Below are 26,480 nucleotides of genomic sequence, written 5' to 3'. Positions count from 1 at the left end.
GGATGCTGCAATTCTTGGGGCATTTGGACTCAGAGGAAGGTCACCAGAGATCCAGGAAAGAGAGAGGCTGAGGTTCTGGCAGTGATGTGACCTTCCTGCCATATATCTTTTCTTGTCTCACTCTCAGGGTGTCTTGCTGCCATACCTAAGCTGGCTTGCCAGCCCTAAACGTGATAGCTATTTTGTTAGTTGGCCAGGATAGTAGGGTCCATCTCTTCAGGGGTTGCTTCCTCCATCTGTTCTGCAGAAGAGCTACTGACATGCCTGGAGGACTTCCTTTAGGTCTTCTTATCTTCCTGTGTAGTGCTTGGGCTGTTCATTGGTTACCCCTTGTTCTCATGACCTGGCCAGCACACCTCCTGTGATCTGCACTGCTGGAGAGACTACATCAATGAGAACTGAAGATCCTCATTTCATGTTACTAGATTTGGCCCATTATTTTAACCTTTTAAGTTTTTCTTAGATTCTGAGTATCATGCAATACATGAGCTGTCCTCTGATTCATATCTCCACTCTGCTATCTCCCCACTCTCAGGCTATGGACTCCCTGAAAACAAGGCCATGGTATGTTCCTTGGTAGTCTTTTTGAGACCACCAAACATACATTTCCTCAGCTATATACTATTATACTACTTGCATGTAGGTCACCATTGGAAATATGCAGAATCCTACTTGAGTTCACATGTATCTCTTGTTACCCTCTGGTCTTTGATTGTTCAGAGATTAGTTTTTAAAGATTTGTAGCTATGCCTAGAAAAACACTTGAGTTAAAAAGTTGGGGATTTGTGTCATAGAGCTCTTTGGGATTACTTTTCAAACACTATTTAATTTTCCAAATGCAATCTGGGGTCATGAAACAGAGACACCTTTGTGGTGGTATTTATCAAGAAATTTTGTTTGATCATAGATCCAGAAGTGGAGGGGACCTTCGAGGTTATCTTGTCTAATCCCCTTTTTTGACATGTAAGCAAACAGAAGCCCAGGGAAGTTGTGACTTGTCCAGGTCATTACCAGGTAGTAAGTGCTAGAGGTGAGATTTGAACCCAGGTTTTCTGACTCCCGAATCAGTGCTTTTTCTCTTGGGAAATTCTGATCTTGCATATGCATAAGAAATATTTTGTTGCAGGAAAATTTTTAACACTGTTTTATATTGCCTAGTCAAATGCTTTTTGATAATCAGTAACTAAAAAACACAATGAGATCTTGTATTCTTTGTACCTTATAGTCAATAAACACATGATCTTTAGTATAAAAGAGTTTCTAAAAGCCTTCCTAATTTCATTTTCATATTTTTATCTGGAATATCCTCAGAACATGTATAGCTCATTCTCATAAAGCTTTGATCAAGTTGAGAAAAGAGTTGGTAGTTATTGATGTCTTCCCAATCACATTTTTGGGTTAATAATATCATGCATATTCTCTTCATTCTTTTGATAGCTTCCCCTCCCTGGTCTGTCTCACAAAATGCCTCTTCTGTGTTTTCAAAATTGTGTTAGCATGATCACACATTCTCTTGGTGTGTACTTGCTCTGGCCCAGACTTTGTTCCAGACTTTGTCCTCAAATGCCATTCCTATTTCCTAAGATAGCCTATCAGGGACTGAAATTTCAGGATCCAAATGTGGTGTTTCTTCTGTTATTTATGACGAAAATAGATAATAATTAGAAACATTGGCAAATTGGTTCCCTTTCTATCTTTCTGTTCTGCTGATTTCAGCTAAGTGTGCTCATGGAATGATATGGATCAGCTGTGTTTCATACCAAGCTTCCACTTTTCCTTTGTTTTATGGGGTGAGAGTGGTCATAACCTTTCCCTGTTCTCTTGTGTTGTTTTGCAAAAGGGTTTGTGTTTTAAGATGATGGTGCCCTTGGCTGTCACATTGCCCTGAAGAATAAGGAGATGAAGGGGTATCTGGGCTCCATAGGTCTACTTGTTCTGGAGGTTGCTTTACATTATTTAAAACTCTTGCAGAAAATAATTTTGATTAAAGGTGACACCTTTGCCTTTTTTCATGTAGTTTTTTTTTTTTACAGCATCAGTGGCTTGTTTTGGATAGGTCAAGGTTGAAATGATCACATTTATATTCAGTATCTCCTTGCCTTTAATCCTTTCTTCTAATTTGATGTTGACTTTGACTTTTGGTTTAGCTCGTCAGTGGTCTGATAGGACTCCATAGATTGGCATCATCCTTATGAATCAATCATAACATAAGGTCATAGGTCTAGAGTTGGAAGGGACCTTAGAGATAATTTTTCAGATGAGGAGACTGAGTCCCAAAGAGGTTAAATGTCTTGTAAGTCTCTGGGTCTTACTGACTCCATATGCAGCAGTCTGTCCATTACACACCATGCTACTTCTCAGAAACCAGTTGTTTCCTACCTTCTAATGTAATCAGGGCAGCTACATGATGCAGTGGATAGAGTACCCGTTCTGGAGTCAGGAAGATTCCTCTTTGTGAGTTCAAATCTGGCCTTTGACACTATCTGTGATGTTGGGCAAGTCACTTAACCTAAGTGAGTTTGCCTCACTTTCCTTGTCTGTAAAATGAGCTGGAGGAGGAAATAGCAAACTACTCCAGTATCTCTGCCAAGAAAACCCCAAATGGGGTCATGAAGAGTTGGACATGACATTTTTTGGGGGTATATATGATCTTTTCTGCTTACTATATCTAGTACCTTCTGGCCCTTTTCTAGATTATATATAAACTTTTGACCTCTCTCCTTTCTCCAATCTGAGCCATATTTTCTAACACACTGTTCACATTTCTCCCTTGTGCCTCCTGCCACATTGAAATCACTGAATTTCCAACTTTATGTGGAGGAGCATGTCAGGCTTCTGTGCCTCTTCATCCTCTACAACAGATGCTGGCACATCAGCTTTAGCTGTCTTCAACGGTGGTCTTTTTGTTTAGATTCATCATGAGCACTGCAAGGCAAGATGACCAAATGTCCCAGGAGCCTTGGTTAATTCCTTTGTTTTTCTTTTCAAGGAAAACCTGTTAGTCATCATTCTTTGTAGCTGAAACTTCCTTCTGACTTTGGTTTTGCTTTGTTTTGGTTTTGAGACTATTGGTGTTGAAGTAATTTGAGTCTTCTGATCATATGTCAGTTTGGTCGTTGGATAAAGATCTCACATTTAGAGAACCAACAGTTGTTATTTTTATAGGCAGTCTGAAAACTGTGGTTCTTAGTACCTTCTGCTTTCCTTTTTCCATTACTCTACCTCCACAGATGGGGGCTACACAGACCTGAGGGCCTGGGAGGTCACAGCCTCTGTTTTGCCTCAATTTCTTCATCTGTAAAATGGGGATAATAATAGCACCTACCTCCTAAGGTTGTTGTGAAGATGAAATGAGAATATAAATTATAAAACCTAGGTGTCTGGCACATAGTAAGCTCTATATAAATGTTAGCTGTTATTATTATTTTTTATTTTTCTTTGTGTCGTGAATTGCTGTTGCCAAATAATTCATCAGTCAGAGGCTAACTTCCTTGTGAGGTGCTTCTTCATACTTAGCAAATCTGGTTCTTGGATGAAAGAGTCATTTTTTCACTTGGACTATAGTCAATGCCTTTTCAGTTTGGTAAAACCTGACAGAGCATAGCCTCTGAAGATCTGGAATCAGCTTCATGCGATGGTGGGGAATCCAAGGAGGACTTGGTGGAGGAAGATGAAATGCAATGGGGATAAATATAAAGGCCCTCATTTGGGTTAAAAAAAAAATCAACTTTACAAGTACAGGATGAGGGAGGGGTAATTAAGCAAGTTTATGGCCAAGGAGATCTTTTAATGGAAAGTAAATAAGTCAGCAATATGACAATACATCCAAGAAAGCTAATTCTTTCTTTGACTCTATAAGAAAGCCATAATAGCATGAGAAAAATGGTAATATGACTGCCCTTCATCCCAGCCATTGGAGTAGGATGCTCACTTCTGGGTACTATGTTTTAGGAAGGACCTTACCAAGTTTTATTGTGTCTAAAGGACACTGATTTAAAGATTGAGGAGACTAGAGACTATACAATATAAATACCAGTTGAATGAACTTAGTGCCTTCCAGTTTTTGAAGGGGTGCGATGGAGGAGGAGGAATTAGCTTTGTTCTGTTTGAAGCAATGAAAGGTGCAGAAAATGCAGAAAAGACTATTTGAGTTTGATGTAAGGGAAACATTCATAATGATTACAACTGTCCTCAAGTAGGATGGGCACCTCAGGAGGTAAGGCCCTTCCTCCCCTGGAAGTTTTCAAGTGGAAGACAGGTCACCATTTGTTGAAGATTTTTACAGATGGTTCCCTGTGCCTTAAATGGTCCCCCTCCTCAATTCTTCCTCTCAGTGACCTTTGCTTCCTTCAGAGCTCACCTAGGTACTCCCTCCTGTGTGAGACCTTTTCTTATTCTTTAGTCTCCCCTCCAAAAAAACCCACCTTTGTATTTATTTCATATATGTTTGTATATGTGTTGTTTCCCCCTGTAGAATGTCAGCTCCTTGAGAGAGCTTTGTGTCTTTGATGCCTGGAACACAGTAAGAGCTTACCAAATGTTTCATTTTTTCAGGAAGGATGTAAACTAATGAGCTTGTGAAATCATTTCCAAATCTGAGAGCCTATGATTCTCTGGGAAGGGAGCAGTAGACTCAGACTGACATTGCTTATTAAAGTCTGGAGGAAGGAGGACTCATGATTAAGACACAGATTGGGATCCATTAAGTACTGGCTGCATAGATCTGGCTCTAGGGTCTATAGGAAGTGAGAAGATAAGGGAGAAATATCAGTGTGGATGGTGGGGCTAGAGAGATGTGAGATTGCTAGGAAACCATTGAACCAACACCTGAAACATCTCTCTAGCAGGCAGATATATTGATTTATTTATCTAACTATTTATTTGTTTATTCCTTTCTTCCTTCATTTATCTATTTAATTTTTTTGAAAAAATTATTTCTTTTTAGTTCACAATATTCAGTTCTACATGCTTCTGAGTTTTAAATTTTCTCCCCCTCTCTTCCCTCCCCTCCTCAAGATAGAATGCAATGTGATATAGGCTCTGCATATACATTTACATTAGATATATCTTCACAATTGTCATGTCATAAAGAAGAATTATAACCAATGGAATGAGCCATGAGAAAGAAGAAACAAAACAAAACAAAGCAAAAAAGAGAGAGAGCAAATAGTATGCTTTGGTCTGAATTCAGACTCCGTAGTTCTTTCTGTGGATGTGGATGACATTTTCCATCATGAGCCTTTGGAGTTGTCTTAGAACCTTGCATTGCTGAGAAGAGCCAAGTCTATCAGTTAGTCATTGCACAATGCGGCTGGAACTGTATACAAGTGTTCTCCTGGTTCTGCCCCTCTTACTCAGCATTAGTTCATATAAGTCTTTCCAGGTTTTTCTGAAGTCCTTAGTAAGCAGTTTTAAAGGTTCCACAGAATCCCTTTTCATCACACCTTCTATTGCTTCAGTATTGTAGCTCTGGTCAGTCAGAGACTGGGAAAGCACAGGCTGCAGAGGTAAGACCATTCAGTATTTCTGCTTCTAAGGTCTGTGAGAGAGCAGGTGATGAAACCTCATAGGATTGTAGATTTAGGATTGGAGGTGACCTGAGAGCCCAGTGAGTTCAACTGTCTCATTGTCCAGATCAGGAAACTGTATCCCCAAGGAGGCAAGTGACTTGCTCAGAGTCATAGCTAATGTAATATCCTGTAACAATAATTAACTCATTTTAAGCATGGGGGGCAATATGATGACCTATAAGGTCCACTTGCCTTCCTTCCTCTCCAGCTTTAAGGAGTTGATTTTAGACAAAAACTTCTGAATGGTCACACGCCTTTTGAGCTACTAGTTAAGAAAATTCCTAATATCAAAGCAGAAGTTGAGCTCTCTGCCTAGCTTAATGTTTGTACACATCTCGTTAACCCTTTGTGGTTGAGGCAAAATTCAGTTTACTGGAATTTGTAAAATGAAAGAGTTGGGCTAGACTACTTTTGAAGCTTCCTGGCTTTAGATCTACCATTCTCCTGCTTACAAATAATATTCTTCCATTATTTGGCAAGGCTCTCGGCTTTGTTCCTGGGATCCAAAGGTGAAAAATACCTGTCTGTTCCTTCCAGGATTTTACTGTTTAATAGAGGAGTAGGGAAGTAAATATGATGTAAGGAGAAATCCAGACAGGAAGAGAAGGTTGTTTTCACTAAGTGGAGAATAGAGAGAGAAGGAGGAAAGACTTCAGAGAGTAAATGGCATCTGAGCTGAGCTTTGGAGGGAGAGTATGATTGCATCAGGTGATGATGAAGAGAGAACACACTGCAGGAAATGGGGATGGGCTTGACTGAATGAAATTAGGAAGTGTGAGAGGGAAGGCTGAAATCAAGGAATGGAGGTGAATATTTGGCTGAGTCAGAATCTGTGAGAAATTGTATGAAATAATGCTGGGAATGGAGTAATCTCCAAATTGTGGAGGGCCTTGAATGCCAGATGAAGGAGTGTGCATTTCATCTCGTTGACAATGGAGAACTACTGTTGTGAGGAGATGGGTGAGGACCATTGAGTCTGAGCTGTTTCCTGTTGCCTCAATAGCACCCCAAGCTAATATGGTTTCTTGTAAGATGCTGTGGGATAATGGAAGTGGGGTCATGGGACTCAGGAGCCTTGGGCTCCAATCCTGGTTGTGTTACTGTGTAATTCTAGGCAGGTTACTGTTCCTCTTTGAGTCTGTAAAAACAAACACACAAAAAAACCCCAATAACTGAATTTGTGCTCCTCACCTCATAGGATGGCTGGCATGTGAAGAATGCACTTTGCAAGCCTTGATCCATAGTTGCGAACTGCCCTTTTTCCTTCACACCCTCAGAGTGAACAAAGCACTCTCTTCTTCCTCGAGGGGCTTTGTCTCTATGCTTGTAGGAAAGACCACTTCGTGGCTGTACTTTCCTTAATGCCTTTGTCTACATTCTAACCTGTATGTGTTAGAACATGTCCAACACAAGGTCCCCGAAGAGGCTCTGAAGGTAAGTCACTGGACAGCTTCTGGAGAGGAGGCCAGTGCCTTGTGGCACAAGCCCGATGCTTGCCTTTCTTTTGGTCCATCACGAGGCAATTGAGAAAGTCTTCATGGGGCTCCTGGTTCTGCCACTCACTATTTGACCTCTGGCAAGTTCCTCTCCCTAAATGGGTTTGTCTCCCCATCTATAAAGTGAGAATAATAATCCCTGCCCTGCTTCTTTTCCAGAGTTGTTATAAGGCTCTAATGAGACAATAGATAAGGAAGATGGTGTAGCCTATAAAGCCCTTTACTCATGTTCCATTTATTTTAATGTATAGGATTTAGATTTGAAAGGGATTTTAGCAACTATGTAATCTGACCCCCTTATTATACAATTACATAATTGAAACCCAGAGGTGGAAAAGGGGTTTTTCCCAAGCTCCTGCTTCTAGTAAGTGACTACCAAGATTTGTATAAGATAATGGAATTTTGAGATGAAAGGAACCTCAGAGATCACCTAGTTCAACCCCTCCTTCCCCCATTTTACAGAGTAGGAAACCAATACCCAGGTGGTGAATGTGACTTGTCCAGAGTCATATGGGTAGTTCGCAGCTGAGATCTGGGGCTGAATTCAAATTCAGTGGTCTTTCTACTGTACTGACAGTGAGGTATCAATTCCGGGCCTCAGTTTCACCATCTGTAAAATGAAGAGGTTGCACCGGATGGTTTCTCCTAGTTCTAAGTCCCGTGAAGTGGGAACAGATGAGGTTGCCATTCTCATTTCTTTGGGAGTTTGGGGCTTGTTGTTCCTGGCTCTCTTTCTGAGGTCAGCTTCTGAAATGTAGCTTTTTGAATGAATGATGATGCATCCTTAGAGTTCTTCCTTTGCACCTTAAAAAACCTGCCAACAACTATCTGGAATATTTTTATTTCTGTTATTTTAATCCTGACAAAGTGCTAAGAGTTAGGGCAGGTTACTAACTTTCTTACCTCAGTAATCATAGGATTGAGATCTAGAAAGGGACCTTAGATATCATATAGCCTAATATCATTTTATAAATGAGAAAATTCAGGTAAAGAGAGAAGGAATAAATAGACTTGCTTAAGGCCACACATCCAATAAGTAGCAATTCCTCTGACTCTAAATATCAAGCTGCATTTTGATAGATTCAAGGGGTGTGTTTGTGTGTGTGTGTGTGTGTATGTGTGTGTGTCCTTCGTTTTTGAAGACCATGACATCAGAGAAATGATGACATGACTTGCGCTTGACTTTGTTTTGAGTGAGGGATTATAAATCTGTGAAAACAGCAGCATGGTATGGTAAATGTCAGGAGACCTGGATTCTGGTCTTAGCTTAGTCACTAAGCCCAGTGTGACCTTGGGATAATGCCTTTCTTCCTCTGGGCCTCAGCTTTCCCTGCTGTAAAATGGGGCAGGGTGGGATTTGGACTAGATAGTTGCTAAGGTTTCTGCCAGCTCTTGAACTAAATGACTGGACTAAAAATCACTGCGTCCATTCTTCATTCACTCCAATCACAAAAGTCTATAGCTCCTCCACCCTCTGCCTCTGTGCTTGGCAAAGGGTTCAGGGGAAGCTTTAAAGATTTAAAACCTTGATTTAGGTTTAGGTGAGCTCAGATCTTGGCTCTTGAGTATTGTTTCAGAACAGACTATAGAGGAAAAAGCCTTAGATTTGCAATCAGAGGCCCTGAGTCTCAATCGTGACTCTGCTGATTGTTCTCTGTGTTTTCAGAAAAGTTACATTACCATTATGGTCCTTGTTTTCCTCATCTGGAATTTTCCTCATCTGGAAGAGCTCTGGAATTAGGAGATGAGCCCCCACCATTTATGTGTAGGTTTAGCTAGGCCTTTTCCCATTTCTGAGTCTCAGTTTCCTTATCTGTAAAATGGGGATAAGAATTCTTTCTCCACTGACATGAGGACTGTTGTGGGAAAGGGATTTTATGATTAAAGAAATGAACTTAAAGTGCTATATAAAGTGTAACTTGTCATTTTTGAAAGTCAATGTAATTTAGAAGAAAGAAGGCTAGACTTAGGTTTAGGAGATCTGGGTTCAAATCCTGTTTTTTGCTTTGTAAACTGAGGATAATACTTGTACTCTATCTCAAAGTATTCTTCTGAGGGAAGTATTTTGCATAATTTAAAGCATTATAGAGTAAGATTACTAGCACTTCATAAATCACAAAGTCCCATGTATGAAAATGAATATTTTGTCTTTTCATCATGGTGGAGGTGGAATAGAATTCATTCTTCTTACCTTTGCTTTCTGACCTTTGCTTTTCAGCATGAGAAGTACACCAGTCAGCTGCAGATGAATTTTAAGGGCACAGTCGTGAAGCGAGGGGACCCCCCACCAGATGTTGGTCCTTATTCTGAATCCCCACAAGCCAAACCAGAGAAGGGAGACCGGAGACCAGTCCCAGGTAAAATCCTCAGGGATGAGGCATGGGGCAGAGCAAGGAGGAACATGTTTCAGATATAGACACATGTTTATCCAGGAGCATGTTTCACTCAGGTGCACATACAAGGCCCCACCTTTGCCCACATGGATTTGTATTCCAGTTGGGTTTGTGAAAGACCGTTGGTGAATGATCCCCTTTAATGTCCCTCTGAAGTGGCTGGGGGTAGGTGAGAGGGACAGATGATGCAGGAGGGCTCTCTCCCCTCTCTTTCTCTTGCTTTCTCTTGAGGGCAGCTAGACCAGCCTGGTACAGGGATAAACAAGTAAATATTATGCAAGCACCAGGCACTGTGCTAGGCTGGAGATATAGACAAAAATAAAAAAATCCCAGCCCCAAGTTGTTTACATTCTCTGGTGCATAAGTTCTCAAAGTGAGTGATACCACCCCCTTGGGGGGAGGACTGGAACATGCCAGGGAGTGGTAGTAGCCTTGGTTGATACAAATTTCAAAAAACTGTAAAAGAGTTCAAGAAAGTAGATTTCCAGGGGGGTGCTGTGTAATTTTTTTTAAAGGGGGCGATAGGCCAAATAAGTTTGGGAACCTTTGCCCAGGGGAAAACAGCATATACACGTAGCAATATGTACAAAAAATATTGTAGTAAATACTAGGTAAGTTTTTGGATGGGAGAGGCATTAGTAGTAGGGGGTATCAAGAAAGGTTTTATGGGGAGAACTGAGCTTGAGGTGAGCTTGGGAAGAAGTTAGAAATTCTAAGAGGTGGAGTTGAAGAGGGAACATGTTGCAGGCATAGGAAACATCTATGCAAAAGCATAGAGATGAGAGATGGGAAATTGTATGTAAGGGAAAGCATACTTAGCAGTGTGGGTGAAGGACAATCACATATAACAAGCCTGGAGGGTAGGTTAGAGCCGGGAGATAAAGGGCTTTAAATGCAAGCAGTAGAGCTTGTATTTGACCCTAGAAATAATAGGGACTGACTGGGACTTCTTGAGCCAGAAAGTGAATAGAAAAGTTGGAATGCAATTAAACAGTTGAATCTGATGCACATGTAATTCCACAGATATTTATTATATCATTTACTTGGTATTGGAGCCCTGTGCTTGGTGTTACAGTGGAACCTAAAATGGATAAGGTAATGCTGAGTCTTCAGGAAGCTTATAGTCTAGGGGAGACCAAGGAGGAACAGATCTAAACCCTGCTCTTAGGGAGCTCAGTCATAGACTTGTAGAAACTTGTTACAAAGAGTGACATACCAGGCAGAGAACTTTTAAGAGCTAAGGTAACAGTTAAAGCTATTATATAACTCTTTAATATTTGCCCCTCAGTTTTTCCAGGGAGATAAAACCAGTTCAGCCCCTAGCCCCTGTCTCTTAGTTCAGATGCCTTGTCTGGTTGCAGGCTCCTGGATAACTCAACAGAACAGCAAGCAGCATTAGGCTGCAAGGCTATTGGCCCCACTATATGTTGTCCATCACTTAACCTCAGTCTCCTCATCTGTAAAATAAAGATAATGATGCTTGCAGTACCTGTATTACAGAATTATTGTGAGGATAGTACTTTGTAAATCTGGCTACTTGTGCTAGAAGCTGCCGGACTGTTGCGTAAGCTTCGGAGGGTGGCATGGCTCCACTCTCTGGAAACATTTATTAAGTACTTACTGTATACCTGGCACTGTACTGAGTGCCAGGGATACAAAAAAGTGCAGAAGACAGACCCTGCCCTCTTGGAACTCAGCTTATTTTCCCCATTTTACAGATGAGGAAACAGAGGCAAATTGGTTAAATGACTTACCTAGGGTTTTGAGGATTTGAACTCAGGACTTCCTAATTCCAAGTTTCGTATTCTATCCCTTGTGCCACCTCAGTGCCAAAATTAATAGCTCCTGTCTCTGTGGTGGAGAACTTAGGATAATAAGAGTTAGGGGTTTTGTTGTTCAGTCATTTTCATTTGTGTCTGACTCTGTGACCCCGTTTGGGATTTTCTTGGTAAAGACACTGAAGTGGTTTGCCATTTCCTTCTCCAGCTCATTTTACAGATGAGGAAACTGAGGCAAACAGGGTTAAATGACTTGCCCAGGATCACACAGCTAGTAAATGTCTAAGGCCAGATCTGTACTCAGGAAGATGAGTCCTTTAATTTGCTTTTTCAATATTTATATTCTTTGTATATTTTCACCCAGTTTTTTTCAATTAATGAACATTTATTTTTTCCTTCCCATTCTCCTGCCCACCCACACTAGGAAAGAAAAAGAAAACCCTTTTAACAAAAATGCGTAATCAAGATAAAAACTTTTCCAAATTGGTAATGTCTGAAAATGTCTGTTTTATTCTACATTTTGAGTCTATCCTCTATCTTTCAAGAGACAGCTGGCTTCATTATTGGTCCTCTGGCATTGTGGTCAGTCACTGTGTTGATCAGAGTTCTTAAATTTTTCAAAGGTGTTTGTCTTTAGTGTGGTTGTATAAATCATTCTTATTCTGGTCACTTCACTCTGCATCACTTCATACAAGTCTTCCCAGACTCCTCCCCATCCTAATTTCATTAGTATATATCAAAATTTATTCAGCCCTTCTTTAATTGATGATCATCCTCTTGGTATCCAATCCTTTGCTACCACAAAATGCTGCTAAAGATATTTTTGTGCATATGGGTGCCCCTTATTTTATAGATGGGGAAACTGAAGTCAGCTAATAAGTAGCAAAATCAAGATTTGAACCTAAGCCTTCCAGTTGTTCTCTTCACTGTCTCTTTCTGTACATGGCAGAAAGCTTTCCACTTCCAAGGCCCTACCCAGCATCTTGAGGGTTGGGCCTTCTCATAGTCCCTAGGGTAGGTTTTCACTTTTCTAGTTTTTCTCAGAAATTCTTTGGGTTTGAGATGAAACTGAGCTTAGCCTTGGCCTTTGTTCATGTTGCTGCAACCTGTGATTGTCGAGACTTGGTTATCTGAGGATGCCTGGGGAAGATGGTAGAGATGGCAAGCTATATTTGTGGTGCCCCTACCTCCCCTTCTGGCCTGTCTTCCCTGACTTCCTTAAGTTTCTCTGGACCCAACCTAGGGGGAGGGAGAGGTCCGAGAAAAAGCTTTCTTGTTCACTGTGGATAAACTGACATAAGATTCTTTTTAAAGAAATTAATGTTTAAAGAGGGAGATACTGAAATCCCTCCTCACTTTAAGAAAACGTTCCTAGCTAGAGAGGCAGACAAACATTACCAAGAACCTGTCTATGAAGGAGGATTGATATCCATGCTAATTATAGAATCCTTTTCATCATCATAGGTGTTCAACAAAAGTTGGTTGACTATGACCTTAGGCTAGTTGCTCTCTTGTTCTCACTGCCCTTCAGTGGCCAGGAATGGGTAGGACTTGGATGGGTCTTTGGCACCCTCCTGGCACTGATGTTCTATGACTTTTTTTTCCCTTTTTGTCCAAACTCATGATTTCACTGGTGTAGGGATTGCCTAGGCTTCTGCAGCTTAGTCCTAGAGAGCGATGTGGGTCACTTTGAGGTTAAATGATTTGCATTGGTCCCATAGCTAATGGGAGTCAGAAGGAGGTTTTGAACTAGATGTTTCGGATTTCAAGGCTGGCTTATTCACTAGGACATAGTTGTCTCTATGACTGTGAATAAAAATTTGTGAAACGTGAGCACTCTCTGTTTATGAGCTGCTACCTATATTAACAATGACAATAATAGTAGTACAATGCTTTGTACACAGTTGGTTTGTTGTTGTCCTTTGTTTTCGAAGAGGACCAAAATGACATCACCATGATAAAGTGAAGTTTCAGTGTGTCTGACTGTGGCTGATCAGACCAATATGAGCTTGGAAAGCTCTCCCACAGCTTGGGCACAGATAGTCCATGTGAATATTTGGGGTGGATACTCAAAATTTGTGCATCCTACATTTACTTTGTGCTGTCTCAGTTCTGCTTTTCTCATAGAACACAATGCCCTTTCTGATATGAGCACACCATACTGAGTGGTCCTGTGCTATTGTCTCCCATGTTGCACAGTTAAATCCAAAGTTCTTGAGAGACAGCTTGAGAGTGTCACAGTAGGTGTTCAATAAATGTACATTGAATTGTAATCAAAAAGAAAAATATAATAAGACCCTTTATAGAACTAGAATGCTTAAAGTCTAGCCACAGCTCAACTTGGTTGGCTTTCACATGGCAGGGCATGTGTCCCCTCAGCCTAGGAATTATGAAATATTATTAATCACTAGTTAGCATTTATATAGCCCTTTTAAGGTTTGCAAAGGATTTTGCAAACATTGTATCATTTGATTCTGACAACAACCTATGGAGGTTGTTATTACCATTTTTACAGAGGAGGAAACAAAGGCAGACAAAAGTTACATGACTTACCCAGGATTACACAGCTAGTAAATTTTTGAGTTGTGAGTTGAACTTGGTTCTTGCTGATTGAGGTCTAGTTCTCTATCCACTATACCACGAAACTGCCACAAGTAATGCTAATAGCTCCCATTTCTGTAGTGTTTAAACCTTACAGTTGTTTTTCCACAATAAACTTGTCAGTTAATGCAAATCATATCGTCCCATTTTACATATAAGAAAAGCTGATGTGGGTGAAGTAACTTACTCAAGGTCTATAGACTTGAATTAATGGCTTGTGCCTTCAAGTTTTCTTATTACAGCACTCAAGGCAGCAAGTGTTCACAAACAACATATAAACCAGTACTGGAATGTGGAGATTTGGGGATAGATCTGTCAGATGGTGATGGATAAGGGAAGATGTCCTGGTAGAGTGGAAAGAACACAAGGTTAGGAGTCCACTCAAATCCCAGCTATGCTACTAATTACTTGTGGGACTTTTTGTATCTCTGTTTCCTCAGCTGTGAAATTAGTGGGTTTGGCTAGAAATTCTCTAACGTCCCTTTTTTAGTTGTTAAATCCTACAAAACCCTGGGCCCTGGGTGAATTTTGAGGCAGATGTTGAAAGGTAAGACATGAATTTGTTTCTTTAAGATACGGTTTTACAGTGCCCTCTAGTGGAGGATATAAGCTCATCTTTTGGCTAAAAACATCTGGCTGGTACCTCATTCATTTATTTTGTTTATTTATCACCAGTTTAATTTTTTATTTTAAATAAACATTGTTCTGAGATAAAGATCATTTGGGGCAATAAAGCTGGTCTGCAAAAAAATGGCCGAATGAGTTTCAACTGATGTTACCAGATGCAGCTTTTAAAAAATCCTCAATATTTATTGAAATTAAAATACATGTATTTATTTATTCTGAATTTAGCAAATATAAAATAAAATGGGAATTTCTATATACATAGTAGTACAGGGAAGGAAGAATGTACATGAAACTTCTGTTATCTCTTATTTACAGCTTGCTTTTGTTTTAAAATATATAATATATAAACTTGTAGCTTTCAAAACTGTCTTGCTTGTCTGTGATTTCTTTTGGCCAGGCATTTTTTTAAATGCCACAGTGTCTGTCTGTCTATCTCTCACTGTCTCTCTCGCTCTCTCTCTCCTCTCTAGCCTTCCTTTCTTCTTTCCCTTTCTTCTCTTCCTATCTTAATTCTTTTTCTCTTCCTTTCCTCCTTTCCTTCCTTCCTCTTTTTGTTTCTTCCTTCCTTTCTATTTGTCTTTCTTACTTTCCTCATTTCCTTCTTTCTTTCCTCTCTTCTCCCTTCCTCCCTTCCCTGTTTTCTTTCCTTCCTCTTTTCTTCTTTTAGCTATGACAGTGTTTTTACTTTCCTTTGTAGGATGCTTTCTGTTCATTGACTTCTACTAGTATCTTGCAGCATCCATCAACTTTTTCATTGTAAGATATTTAGGCAGGAGGCAGATTAGTGCAGTGGGAAGACCATTGCATGAGAAAACCTGAGTCTGAGGCAGGTTTTCAGCACTTTGTGACTATGTTGGGGCCAATCACTCATTCCTCCTCTCAGCATTTGTCTTCTCCTAAAATCTATGGATAAGAAAGCATAAGATGAGAAGATAGAAAGCCAGCTTTGGAATTAGGCAGACCTGAGGTCAGGTCCCTCCTCTCACACCGGTCATGGAACTTTGGGAAAGTCACTTAAAGTCTCAATGCCTCAGGCAGCTCTGGAGGACCAGAGAATTCAGAGAGTAGTTGCTTATCTGCTTTAATACAGAAAAATATCCTCACTAGGAGTGTCTATACCAGTGAAATCACAGACACTCCAAAAAGTACATGAAGAAGTAAAATAAGGGTTATAGAAGGAAGGAAATAAGTATTTATTAAGTGCCTGCTATGTGCTAGGCACTGTGCTGTCTTTAGACAGAGGTTGCATGTGGAGGGATGTAATATTGGGATGATGAAAGAGGGATGAACTTGGAGTTAGAGGTGCTAAATCTGAATTCTAACTGCTGCTTACTCTCTGTGTAGTTTTGGGCAAGATTACAGTTTCTTCATCTGTAAAATGAGAAGTTTGAGGTAGATGACTTTAGAGGTTTCTTCTTGCTTTAGATGTATGGTCCTAAGTTGGTCTGTAGTAGTCAGGAGAGCTTCATGGAGGAGGTGAGAATCCCATTTATCTGGCAGTTTTGGGGGGAACGAGAGTGCTCTGAATAATTTGTTATTCTGGTTAAAAGAATATGATCTGTCCCCTGGAAGTGATTAATATTTGCAGAATGAGAATGTAGTAAAATGTAATGCACTATGGTCTCATGGAAAAGAGATCTAAACTTGCAATCAGGAAAGACCTGAGTTTAGATCATGACTTTGACCCTTTACTGGGTGTGTGTCCCTGGGAAATCTTTTAAACCTCTTGGAGCCTCTGTAAAATAGGAAAATGATAGTTGAACTTCTTAATGCACAGGTTTGTTATGATCATACTACTCTGCAAACTTTCAAGTGCTCTAGCTTTTAATAGTCTTATTTTTCATTGGTATCAATGCTAAGACTTTGCTGTTGGTAATATCACTGTCTTTGGACTGGGGAATTTGGACTTGTGGAATTTACAGAGCCCCAAGTTTACCCCTATGGATTTTAGAGTCCAAGTAACTATGCTGTGTAGGGGGAAGATACTGGAATTTTAAGTCAGAGATTTGAGTTCACTTCCTGGCTCTCTTACTCCCTATATAACCTTAGGAAAGTCTCGTCCCCTCTCTGGGGTCCCAATTTCTTTAGTTGTAAAATGAGTGGTTTGAACTAAATGACTTCTTTTGGATATATATCTAGGATCCAATGAACTGAACTTCTTTCAGGAAATGACACCCTCCATATGGGGGAGGCTGTTGGCCTTGCTTTTGGAATTGAGCAAATGAGGTGATGGAAATTTCTTCTTTTCTCTTTTCAGAGCCTTTGACCTACCGCACACCACTATATGGTCAGCCTTCATGGTGGGGGGAGGATGATGGAAACAACAAGTTGGATGGGCCAGATGACCAGCACCAGGAGGACCATTATCCAGGTAAGAGCCTAGGTGAGGAACTAGTGCCCAGGACTGAGGATCTTGTCCCCACGTCTGAGGCCAGCCCTGAACCAAGTCCACAGAACTGATGCTAGGACACCATTGACCCTTGGCTCTGTTGATTCTAGTCATATAGGGAGGCAGGACCCCTGACCTCAGGGATCTCAAAAATCTGAGCTAGGGAGAAGAAACAAGTTTCCTATCCTCAACAAGCTCTTGGCCTGAGAGACATAAAAGAGAAGAAACCCCAGCTCTGTCCTGGGAGTATTCCAAGTCTTATGACAGATCCAGTGAAATCCCAGGTTTGTCCCAAAAAAGTGTCCAAAGAAGCAAAATAAGGGTTATAGACAACAAATGTTTCAAAGAAACAACAGAGGAACAACCCCAGGTCCTGTACCCTTTAATAGTCTGGGGTGGGGGAAACCACACTGGCCCATATGGAATAATTCTCTTGATAAGAGAGTGTGTCATCCAGTGCTGACCTGAGTTAAACCTAGCACAGTTTGCTTGTAGGAACTCAAAAACAAAGAAATTCAGTGAGAAGTGAGGGAGAGAGGGAACAAACATTTATTAATCACCTACTAGGTACTGGGCACTATACTAAGCACTTTAAAAATATTATCTCATTTGATCTTCACAACAACTCTAGGACGGAGGTGTTTTTATGATCCTCATTTTACAGTTGAAAAAACTGAGGCAGACACAGGTGAAGTGATTTGCCCAGGGTCACACAGCTAGTCAATGGGAGAGTATAGACTTCAATCTAAGTCAGAGTTTTATCCACAAATAACACGGCCAGATTGGTGTGGCTAGTCATATATCATGACTGGCATGTGAAGAGACTTGTCTGATTGGAGCAAAGGCTCCATGAAGAAAATGAGAGGGGCTTGATCTTGGAGGGGCCTGAAAGGCAGTTTGTAAATGTTTTTTGTAAGTATTCATCCATTTCACTTAGATTGTCAGATTTATTGGCATACAGTTGGGCAGAATATCTCCTCATTATTGGTTCAGTTTCCTCTTCATTGGTGGTGAATTCATCCTTTTCATTTTTGATGCTGGTATTTGGTAATACTTCTTTTTAAAATCAAATTACCCAAAAGTTTATCTATTTCATTGTTTTTTTTTTTCAGGTCTTAGTTGTATTTATAAGTTCAACAGTTTTCTTACTTTGAATTTTACTAATCTCTCTTTTTATTTTCAGAATTTCTGATTTGGTATTTAATTGGAAATTTTTAATTTGTTCTTTGTCTAGCTTTTTTAGTTGCATACCCAGTTCATTGATCTGCTCTTTCTCTATTCATGTAAGCATTTAGAGATATGAAGTTTTCCCCTAAGAACTGCATCCCATAAATTTTGGTATATTGTCTCATTATTATCATTCTTGTTCATGAAATTATTGATTATTTCTATGATTTGTTGTTTGACCCACTCATTTTTAGGATTCGATTATTTAATTTCCAATTAATTTTTAATCTGTTTCCATGGTCCTTCATTATGTGTAATTTTTATTGCATCATGATCTGAAAAGGGTGCATTTAATATTTCTGCTTTTCTGCATTTGATTGTGAGATTTTTATGCCCTAATACATGGTCAGTTTTGTGTAGGTGCCATCTACCACTGAGAAAAATGTATATTCCTTTCTATCCCCATTCAGTTTTCTCCAGCATATCTAACTTTTTTAAAATTCTCTTCACCTCCTTAACTTTTCTTGTTTATTTTGTGACTAGATTTATCTGGTTCTGAAAGAGGGAGGGGGAGGTCCCCCACTAGTATAGTTTTACTGTCTATTTCTTCCTGTTACTCAATTTCTACTCTAAGAATTTGGATGCTATACCACTTGGTGCACATATATTTATTATTGATATTACTTCATTGTCTATAGCAAGATATAGTTTTCTGCTTTAACTCTCATAGTTAGATGTATTTTTGCATTTGCTTTGTCTGAGATCAGGATTGCCACCCCTGCTTTTTTTTTATTTCAGCTGAAGCGTAATATATTTTACTCCAGCCTTTTTTACCTTTACTAAGTGTGTCTCTGCTTCAAATGTGTTTCTTATAAACAACATAGTGTAGGTTTTTAATCCATTCTGCTATCTACTTCTGTTTATGGGAGAGTTCATCCCATTTCCATTCACAGTTATGATTACTGTGTATTTCCCTCAATCCTATTTTTGCTTTTCTCTGTCCTTTCACCCTGCTCCTCCTCACTAGTGTTTTGCTACTGACCACTGCCTCCCTTAATCTAGCCTCTCTTCTATCAGCCCTTCTCCCTTTTATTTCCTCTTTCCCTTCCTACTTTCCTGCAGGGTAAGATAAATTTCTATACCCTACTGAGTGTGTTTGTTATTCTCTCTTTGAGCCAAATCTGATGAGAGTAAGGTTCAAACTAGACTCACCCCTCTCTTATTTTCCTCTACTCTAATAGGGTTTTGTGCCACTTTATGTGATATAATTCTTCCTATTCTGCCCTTTTCCTTTTCTCCCAGTACAATCCTTTTTTCACCTCTTCATTTTCTTTATATCATCACATTAAAGTCAACTTAGACCTATGTTCTATGTCTATTCCTTCTAACTGCCCTAAAAGAGATACAGTTCTCAAGAATTACAAGTGTCTTTCCGTGTAAGGATATAAATTTAACCTTATTGAAAAGCATGGTTTTTTTTCTTTCCTGTTTATCTTTTTATATTTCTCTTGAGTCTTGTATTTAAAGATCAAATTTTCTCTTCAACTGCGATCTTTTCATCTGAAAAGTATCCCCTAATTCATCGAATATCCATCTTTTTCCCTGAAAAATTATGCTTCAGTTTTGCTGTGTAGTTGATTCTTGGATGTGATCCAAGCTCCTTTGCCTTCTGGAATATCATATTCTAAGCTCTCTGATCCTTTAATGTAGAAGTTTCTACTGTGTAGTCCTGATTGTGCCTCCTTGATATTTGAATTGTTTCTTTCTGACTGCTTGCAGTATTTTCTCCCTGACTTGATAATTCTAGAATTCGGCTGCATTATTTGTTAAAATTTTCATTTTGGGAGCTGTTTCAGGAAGGGATCAGTGGATTCTTTCAATACTATTTTATCCGCTGGTTCTAGGATATCACAGCAGTTTTCTTTGATCCACGCTTTTAAAAAATTATTGTTATGGCTTTCAGGCAAGCTAGTAATTTTAAAACTATCTCTCCTGGATCTGTTTTCCAAATCAGTTATTTATCCAATGAGGCATTTTATATTTTCTTCTTCTTTTTCATTCTTTTGATTTTATTTGACTGATTCTTCATGTCCCATAGAGTCATTAGCTTCCATGTGCCCAATTCTACTTTTTAAGGAATTACTTTCTTCAGTTAGCATTTGTTCCTCCTTTTCTGTTTGACTAATTCTACTTTTTAAGGAGTTGTTTTCTTCAGTGGATTTTTTCTCCATTTGGCCAGTTGTATTTTTTTTAAGGAATTGTTTTCTTTAATCAATTTTTGTCCTTCCTTTTTTGAGCTGTTGGCTCTCTTTTGCATAATTCATTTCTTTTCCCAATTTTTATTCTATTCTTTTATTTGATTTCTAAAATACTTTTTTGTTCTTCCTAGAAGGCTTTTGGGGTTTACCAATAAATCTTCCCCTTTGAGGGGAATGTAGGCATTTTATCATTATTGTTCTCTTCTCAGTTTGTCTTTTGATCTTCCCTGTCACCAGAGTAGCTTTCTGTGGTCAGGGCTCTTTTCTTTTTTAGTCATTTTTTAGCCTATTTGTGACTTTTAAAGTTGAGCTCTGCTCCTGGGGCACAGTGGGCATTGTCCCAAGCTTCTTGTGCTGGGGACCAGAAGCCTGGTTACAGGCCTTCTGCACCAGGGGCTCAGATGACACAAGCTTGCCCACTGCACTAGGTGGCCCGGCCTGCTTAGGCCTATTGTGCCAAGGATTTCTAGGCTGGCAATTTTCCTTCTGCACTGGGGCTGGAGGCCTCATGACTGGCCTGCTGTGCCAGGACTGAGGGGTGTCAGTTGCTGATCTGTTCTGTGGCTAAGAGCCTCATGCTTCCTTGCCTGGAGATCATTCACACTGGGATGTGCTCCCATTTTATCCACATGAGACAGACCTTTCCTGAAGTCCTTTTAAGTTATCAAGCTGGAAAATTGTTTCACTCCATCTTTTTGTAGGTTCTATTGCTCCCAAATCCATTTGAAGGCTTGATTTAACATTAGGAAACTGAGAGGGAAACTGGGGGGAATTCAGGCAGCTTCCTGACATTTCTTCTCCATCTTAGACCTTACAATTTCTAAAGCACTTCACACATAATCCCTCTCTGGGGCTTCACAGTAGATTCTGACCCTCATTGAGTAAAGATCAGTTCCTTGAAACATGGAAGTAAGTTGCAACCTCAGATGGTTGTTGTGAATGTTAATGCTGGGTAGAAATGGAATTTTCTGTTATCCTTGTTTTTACTGTTATTATTACTGAAGCCTGGTGAACAGTAGGACTAGTTTCCTTTCTTTTTCTCTTAGAGAGGACCAAGGAGATTCCCCAGCATGAGGAGGTAAATGGGAACATTTCAAGCTACCGGGATGGGCAGGAATCATCAGCATTTGCCTTCCGGAGGGAGCCAAGCTATTTTGAGATCCCCACAAAAGAGTTTCAGTCCATCTCCAAGTCTGTGGAAGAACAGGTTCATGAAATCCCCACAAAGGATGTGGAGCCAGGAGGGGGCGGGGCACCCCCAGTGGTTCAAAGCCATGCCTCCTTCACTATTGAGTTTGATGACTGTAGCCCTGGCAAGGTAAAGATCAAGGATCATGTCACCAAGTTCTCCCTGAGACCTCGGCGGCCTCTTGTGAAGGAACCAGCACCTACTGACATGGTATCTGCCCAGAGCAAGGTAGCTCATTGGTTGGTACAGAATGATCCTAGCCTGATACGAAGAGCAGGACCTGGAGAGGATGGCTACAGCACCAAGAGTGATTTACCTGTCCATGTACGGACACTGAAGGGTGAGTGTACAAAAGAGGCAGTGTAACTTGGAGTGGGGAAGGGAAACGGAAGATCTATGTGTCTATGTAAGACTCTGTGTGAGACTATGATTCTCCCTTTGCATGTGACTGAGGAAATAGGACACCAGGGGAGGAGTGTCACTAACCCTTTTAGCCTTACTCATGATCCTAAACTTGTCTTTCCCTTATTTTCCACTCTTCATGGCTGACCCCCAGAGCTGTTGGGATCATATCCCCTCCCCCTCTGTCTTATCATAGAATCTCAGAGTTGGAAGGGATCTCAGAGGGCATCTTCCAAGCCATACTTGAGCAGAAATCCCCTCTACAAAAGTCCAGAGAGGAGGTCAGCCAGCTCTGAACCCCCCAGTAATGAGAAGCTCACTATTCCTTGAGGTAAGATAGTATACTTTTGACCAGCTGTAATGGGTAGGATATTTCCTTTAGGAAGAGCTGCAGCTCCTCCTTAGTGCTCCTGATCCTGCCATTTTAGACCAAGCAGAACCAATCTTATCCAATCTTTGTCCAATAACAGCCATTCAGGGACTTGAAGACAACTGTAATGTCCTTTTTATGTTTTCTTGACCCTAAGCAAATGTCTTTGCCAACCATGTCACCCTTCTCTGGACACCATTGAGCTTGTCAATATCTTTCCTGAAATGCGACCTTCAGAACTGAATACCTTACTCCATACAGGGATGCTGCTTTACTTCTCTACATGCAGCCTAAGATTCCATAGACTTTTTGGAGTGGTGGTGAGCAGCCTAGGTGGGATTGACAAAGACTTCCTGGAAGAGGAGGTGGCATTGTGGTGGCATCATACTTTTGACTGATGTTGAGCTGCAATTCACTAAAATTTCTAGATCTTTTCCATATGAAGTTTCATTTTGCCACTTCCACCATCCTATACTTTAAATTTTTTAAATTTATTTTTTATCTTCTTAATTTCTTTTTCTCCATCCTATACTTGTACAGGTGGTTTTTTGAGCCTGCATGTAGAACTTCATATTTATCCCTGTTTTCCTCATAATGGATTCAGCAAAGTTTTTCTTAAAATGGTTTTACAGGATTTTGAAGGAAGGATGATTAAAATATAAACTTACAGAGCATGAAATTGTCAAGACGGAGCATAGGAATCTTGTCCTAAGATTCGTGATCCAGTCTTTGACCAGTAAGATTGTGCTTCCATTCAGTAGCCTCCCTTCCCATTTAGTTGGTAAGTGGCCTAGCTGCCTCGTGGCCCTTTCAGAAAGGGTCCTTCTCAGTGCCACTAATGTCTGCTTTCTCTTTTCACTCAAAGCTGGTGCTCTTTTGACCTTTCCGTTCACATCAGGGCCATTTCATCACTGACATTATCAACCCGCCACATTAATAATCTTCTGTCTAGCTTGATTGAATCATAGAATCTCAGAGCTGGAAGGGACCCTAGGAATCTCTAATCTAAACCATTGCTGTGCAAGATCTTCTCTCAGACACCCCTGACAAATAGTTATTTAGTCTGTACTTGAAGACATTCAGGGACAGGAGAGTCGCTACCTGTCAAATCATTCCATTCAGTTATCGGACAGATCTAAAATATTGTTTTCAAGGATTGCCTGTAGCAAACTCCACCAACATTCTTTTGAGAAAGAATATGTGATGAGACGCTATGGTGATGTGTGTGTATGACTGTGTATGAGTGCCTGAGTATGTGTGAATTCCTCCTTTCTCTTCTCTACTCTCATTGGAATGCTGAGGGCTGTATTCCAGAAAAAAAAAATCAATTTCAACAAACATTTCTTAAGTACCTACCATGTGAAAAGGCCTGTATTGAGGTGATGGGGAAAACAAGAGCATTTCGATAACATTCTGGTTCTCCGGTTCTCCTGCATGGAGCTCACAGTTTAGTGGGAGAATGAGAAGCAAGATAGGCAATTAAAATACAAATCATGATGAGGTTTTGGGTGGTGGTGGGCAGCAAGAGTGGGACAGACAAAGACTTACTGGAGGAGGTGGCATATGTTTGGGGATATAAAAAGGTACATAAAAATTCAAATGGTGAAGAGGAGGAGAAAGGACATTTGAAACACTGAGAACACCATAAATAAAGACACCAGACTCGGAAAGCCAAAGAGGGTACTTGGGGACGATGAGAGGACAAAGGGGACAACTGCATGGCTGCAGTACAGAATGCATGGCAGGGGATGGTAGGAAATAAGGTTGGAAAGGCAGAGAAGACATCAGATGGTGGAGGGTCTTAAATGCCAGATGCAGGAATTTGATTTTACTTTAGTAGCTATTAAAGATTCCTCTGCAGAGGAGTAGGGACTCTATAGACCTAGAGTTGGAAGGGACCCCAGTAGTCATCTAAGCCAGCCTTCTAATTTTATAGACTAAATAGACCAAAGCTTGGGAAGGTCAGATGACTGGCTCATGATACAGGTAACATGTATCAGAGTAATGATTTAACCCAGTTGCTCTAGAGTCAATTTCCTGTCTTGCACCATGATGCATCCTTAATTAGGAAGATTAGTCAGGTAACAGTATGAAGGATGGAATGGGTATGAAGGGCCATGGAGTAAGTGAGGGGAATGGAGGTGGGAGGGATTGTAAGGGGTCTGTGGTAAAAGTCCTAGAGGACCAGGGCAGTGCCACACATGAAACAACAGATACAATCCTACCAATGTGGATCTAAGATTCTATTCCGCTGAACTTGTGCAGTCTTCGGGTGAGTAACTTTGGTTTTGTTTTTACTGTTCATTACTACTCCCCAAGTGCGGAGTCCTAGACTCTACTAGGGATAAAACTTCTCCACACTGTCTTCAAGAGAAAAAGGGAAAATGAGGAGTGTTGGCCAATTCTTCCTGGAGCTCACGGATTGGGTAGAAATCAGATCGTTGGGGAGTTTTAGGTAGGAGAGGTAGGCAAGAAAACACTAAATAAATGTAATAACAAATACCCAAGTATTGATACAAGTCTAGATCAGCTGGAATAACCTCTGCAGTATATTTTAGGTAGAAGAGGTAGGTGAGGGCAAGCCCTAAGGGTTTTGATAGACTCCAGGGTTGGGGACAGAAATGCCGGCGATGCCTAGAAGCTGTGGGAGGCAATGCAGTACAGAACTGCTTTGAGTTTGAAATCAGATCTCAGGATTTGGGGTTAAATCCCCCCTCAGCTATTTACTACCTGTGTGTCCTTAGTCAATATTCCAAGGCCTGTTTTTCCTTCTGTAAAGTGAGGAAGTTGGACTAAATCATCTAAATTCTCTTCCAGCTCTAAGTTTTATGACCCATTGCTTAGCACAATACTTGGCGCATAGTACACAATCAATAAGTTCTTAATGACTAATTGACTGATTGATTGATTGAATGATTGATCCTATGAGTCAGCTTCTGATTGGGTGAGGTTTTTATGGCAAGAAGACAGTTCTCATTATCTACTTCCGTAACTCTTAGGCCACCGGCATGAGGATGGTACACAGAGTGACACAGAGGATCCAGCGGCAGCATCTTCTCTAAAGGCAGAAAAAGAGGCTTCCCCAGTGCCAGCGGTAGAGCACCCCATGGGGGAGCAGGTACGATTGCAGCGGCAGATCAAGCGGGACCCCCAGGAAATGCTGCATAACCAGCAGGCCTTTGTCATTGAATTCTTTGATGAGGACACACCCCGTAAAAAGCGTTCCCAGTCCTTCACCCACGTGCCATCTGACCCGAAAGCAGACAAGCGGAGAGTGCCAGGGCCCACTGGTGTCTGTGGGGGAGTGACTGCTGTCTCAAGTCCTGCCTCGGGCCGAGCGTCTGGAAGTACGTCAGGCCCCCAGAGGGCCAGTTCGCTCAAGCGAGAGAAGACGGAGGATCGGATAGGTTCCACCTCAACAGCTGCCCGCCCAACACATCGACTCTATGGCAGCGTGGGGCGCAGGTCCCGAATGGCTCAGGATTTTGCTGCTGAGTACCTACGGGAGACTACAACAGCAGGGAGGCCAGGACCAGAAAAACAGCCACAAGGCTTGCCCACCCCCCTAGCTCCTCGTGTGGTCATCTCGACAGTTCCCCCAGTGCCCCCACCCTCCCCAGCCCCAGTGTCTACTGACTCCCAGCTGACCAAGTCCCGGAAGCAGGAGGAGGATGATAGTTTAAGTGATGCTGGCACCTACACCATTGAGACAGAGACACAGGACAAGGAAGTTGAGGAGGCACGAAAAATGATTGACCAGGTAGGGACCAGTAGAAGGGGAGGTGGCATGCTGTGATGGAAAGAGTGGGGATCTGGAGTAAGAAGCCTCAAAAGACTTACCACTTAGTCACTTGTATGAACTTGGGTGAGTCCCTTCCCCTATGAGGGATGGTAGATTTGTCACTAGAAGAGGGTTTGGGGGTGTGTGAGATAGGTCCTTGTCATTGTCAGCAATTGCTCCAGGGTGGGATGTGAACAGGGAATCCCTCTTAAACCAAGTCTGTTTTTTTCTGCCCCTCCCTTTCAGGTTTTTGGGGTGTTTGAGTCCCCTGAGTTTTCCAAGATAACCTCAGCTACCTTCCGCCCAGTTATCCGCGGGGAGAGGGATGAAGGAGGCTCCTCCCCACCCCCTGTGGCAGAGGAAGGGGTGGCCCATCGGCTGGCTATGCTGCAAGAGTTTGCCTCTAGGACCTCAGGCCTGCCTCCTCCAGGCGAGAGCCAGGTATAGTGGGCAAAGAGG

General features: G+C 41.1%; 1 protein-coding gene across 4 annotated transcripts in view; it reads left to right on the top strand.

Annotated features, from left to right (window-relative positions):
• CEP170B (centrosomal protein 170B) overlaps positions 1 to 26,480 on the top strand; it is a 121,271-nt gene that overhangs the window by 50,167 nt on the left and 44,624 nt on the right. For all 4 annotated transcript variants that reach the window (XM_072630050.1, XM_072630047.1, XM_072630049.1 and 1 more), the window contains exons 5-10: positions 6,948 to 7,004; positions 9,285 to 9,423; positions 16,723 to 16,836; positions 21,326 to 21,808; positions 25,240 to 26,000; positions 26,268 to 26,462. In XM_072630050.1, the coding sequence (XP_072486151.1) occupies positions 6,948 to 7,004; positions 9,285 to 9,423; positions 16,723 to 16,836; positions 21,326 to 21,808; positions 25,240 to 26,000; positions 26,268 to 26,462 (1,749 nt within the window). The remainder of the gene's footprint in view (positions 1 to 6,947; positions 7,005 to 9,284; positions 9,424 to 16,722; positions 16,837 to 21,325; positions 21,809 to 25,239; positions 26,001 to 26,267; positions 26,463 to 26,480) is intronic.

Source organism: Notamacropus eugenii, chromosome 1 (genome assembly GCF_028372415.1).
Source record: "Notamacropus eugenii isolate mMacEug1 chromosome 1, mMacEug1.pri_v2, whole genome shotgun sequence".
Taxonomy (NCBI): domain Eukaryota; kingdom Metazoa; phylum Chordata; class Mammalia; order Diprotodontia; family Macropodidae; genus Notamacropus; species Notamacropus eugenii.
Note: the sequence above shows the minus strand (reverse complement) of the source record. Positions and strands in the feature narration are given on the sequence as shown.